Source organism: Cynoglossus semilaevis, chromosome 13 (genome assembly GCF_000523025.1).
Source record: "Cynoglossus semilaevis isolate Cse_v1.0 chromosome 13, Cse_v1.0, whole genome shotgun sequence".
Lineage (NCBI taxonomy): Eukaryota > Metazoa > Chordata > Actinopteri > Pleuronectiformes > Cynoglossidae > Cynoglossus > Cynoglossus semilaevis.
The window spans coordinates 1,801,239-1,802,769 of NC_024319.1; the positions used below are offsets into that span (position 1 = coordinate 1,801,239).

The following is a 1,531-nucleotide window of genomic DNA, read 5'->3' on the forward strand; positions in this document are numbered from 1 at the left end:
GGGGGCAGGCTGAGAACAGCCCGGGGTGAGGTGAATAAAAACAACCAAGACAGAGAGGAGGACAGAGAGGAGGACAGAGAGGAGGACAGAGAGGAGGACTTACCAGAGCGGGCGTCGGTGGTGTTGGAGGAGGAGGTGTAGTTGGAGGTGGGGGGGAGGGAGGTGTGGTTAACAGGAGGAGATAAACTGCTGCTGGGAACCTTGGGTGGATTAGGAAGGAATGAATCAGGGTTTGTCACGTCCTCCTCAAAGGGTTCTGGACCAGGAGCAGAAGACAGAGGACAGAGGACAGAGGACACTGGTTATTAAAGTGGAACTACCGTAATACACTGGATAAAGGTGCACTTTAGTTTCTCATTTGTGTCACTGTTGGAACAGTCAGGTGTGTGTGTGGTCAAGACATAAATCTCCTAATAAAGGAGCACCTCCTTCACCACAGTCATTCACTGGTGAAGATCAAAAATTCAACAGATTTAAAGTCAATATATCGTTGTGACAATAGTATCACAGTTTATCACAATATATCGTATCGTATATTGTATTGCGATATGTATCGTGTCAACCTGTGGCTCCTGAGCCACGGGTTGTACCCCACAGGTCTTTACATTGGCTCCCTGCCAGATCACGACTAAAAAAAAAAAAAAAATTCTACTGTCGATACTGATGCATCAAATGAACCAGTTTTATAAATGAAGTTTAGAAAACAAATCAATCAACCTTTACTTTTTTTTTTTTAAACTTAAATTTACTGTGGTTTACTGCAGTTTCTCACTTCAATCAACCTTTACTTTTTTTTTTAAACTTAAATTTACTGCAGTTTCTTCAGAGAATCCAATACTTCTGAGCTCCCTGAAGGGGGAGCCACTGCTCCATGCATCTCCTGGTACTCCCACAGTGTTCTCTGAACAGTAAAATGTAAAGTTGTTTCCACCTTGAGCCCAGTCCAGAGTGACAGCCCGGCTGCGTTTGATCAACGACGGACACTAACAGACTGAAGAGCTGACTCAGTCATTATGGTCTGGAGAAGTGAACACTGACGCTGCAGACAACATCTGAATCAGATATTATAAACTTTTACTTTGAGCAGTCAAATAATGCCGACTCATCAATGGCTGCGGTGCCCCCTGCAGGAGGAAGACAGATGAGCATTTTAATTCCTGGAACAAAGACTTCTCAGGTTGAGGTTCTTACCAGAGAGAAAAGAAATCTCGCTGATGAGCAGCCACTGGTCGGCGAAGAAGAATTTACAGCAGAGGATCTGGGCCGGGCGGCCGCCGAGTGGCAGCGTGACGGGTCTGGACGAGGGGTCCTTCAGGTCCTCCAGGGGCACGGGCAGCGTGAGGGCAGGAGAGGACCAGGGCTGGAGGATCCCGGGTTTGAACACACACTCCACTCTGCTGAAGACCCTGACGCCCTGAGTGTGTCGGTTGTTGCTGTGCACCTGGAGAAGGTCACGGGCCGCGGACCAATCAGAACACAGCGTTAGACACCAAAGGAAACATGGGAGTTGACTCCATCGCCACAAACATCT

The 1,531-nt window shown here is 47.5% G+C and overlaps 1 protein-coding gene across 3 annotated transcripts in view; it reads right to left on the reverse strand.

Moving 5' to 3' along the window:
- The window catches only part of LOC103388026 (epithelial discoidin domain-containing receptor 1-like), a 27,900-nt gene that overhangs the window by 7,029 nt on the left and 19,340 nt on the right, over window positions 1-1,531 (reverse strand). For all 3 annotated transcript variants that reach the window (XM_025061304.1, XM_025061303.1, XM_025061302.1), the window contains exons 9-10: window positions 1,192-1,441; window positions 104-256 (exon numbers count right to left, since the gene is read on the reverse strand). In XM_025061304.1, the coding sequence (XP_024917072.1) occupies window positions 104-256; window positions 1,192-1,441 (403 nt within the window). The remainder of the gene's footprint in view (window positions 1-103; window positions 257-1,191; window positions 1,442-1,531) is intronic.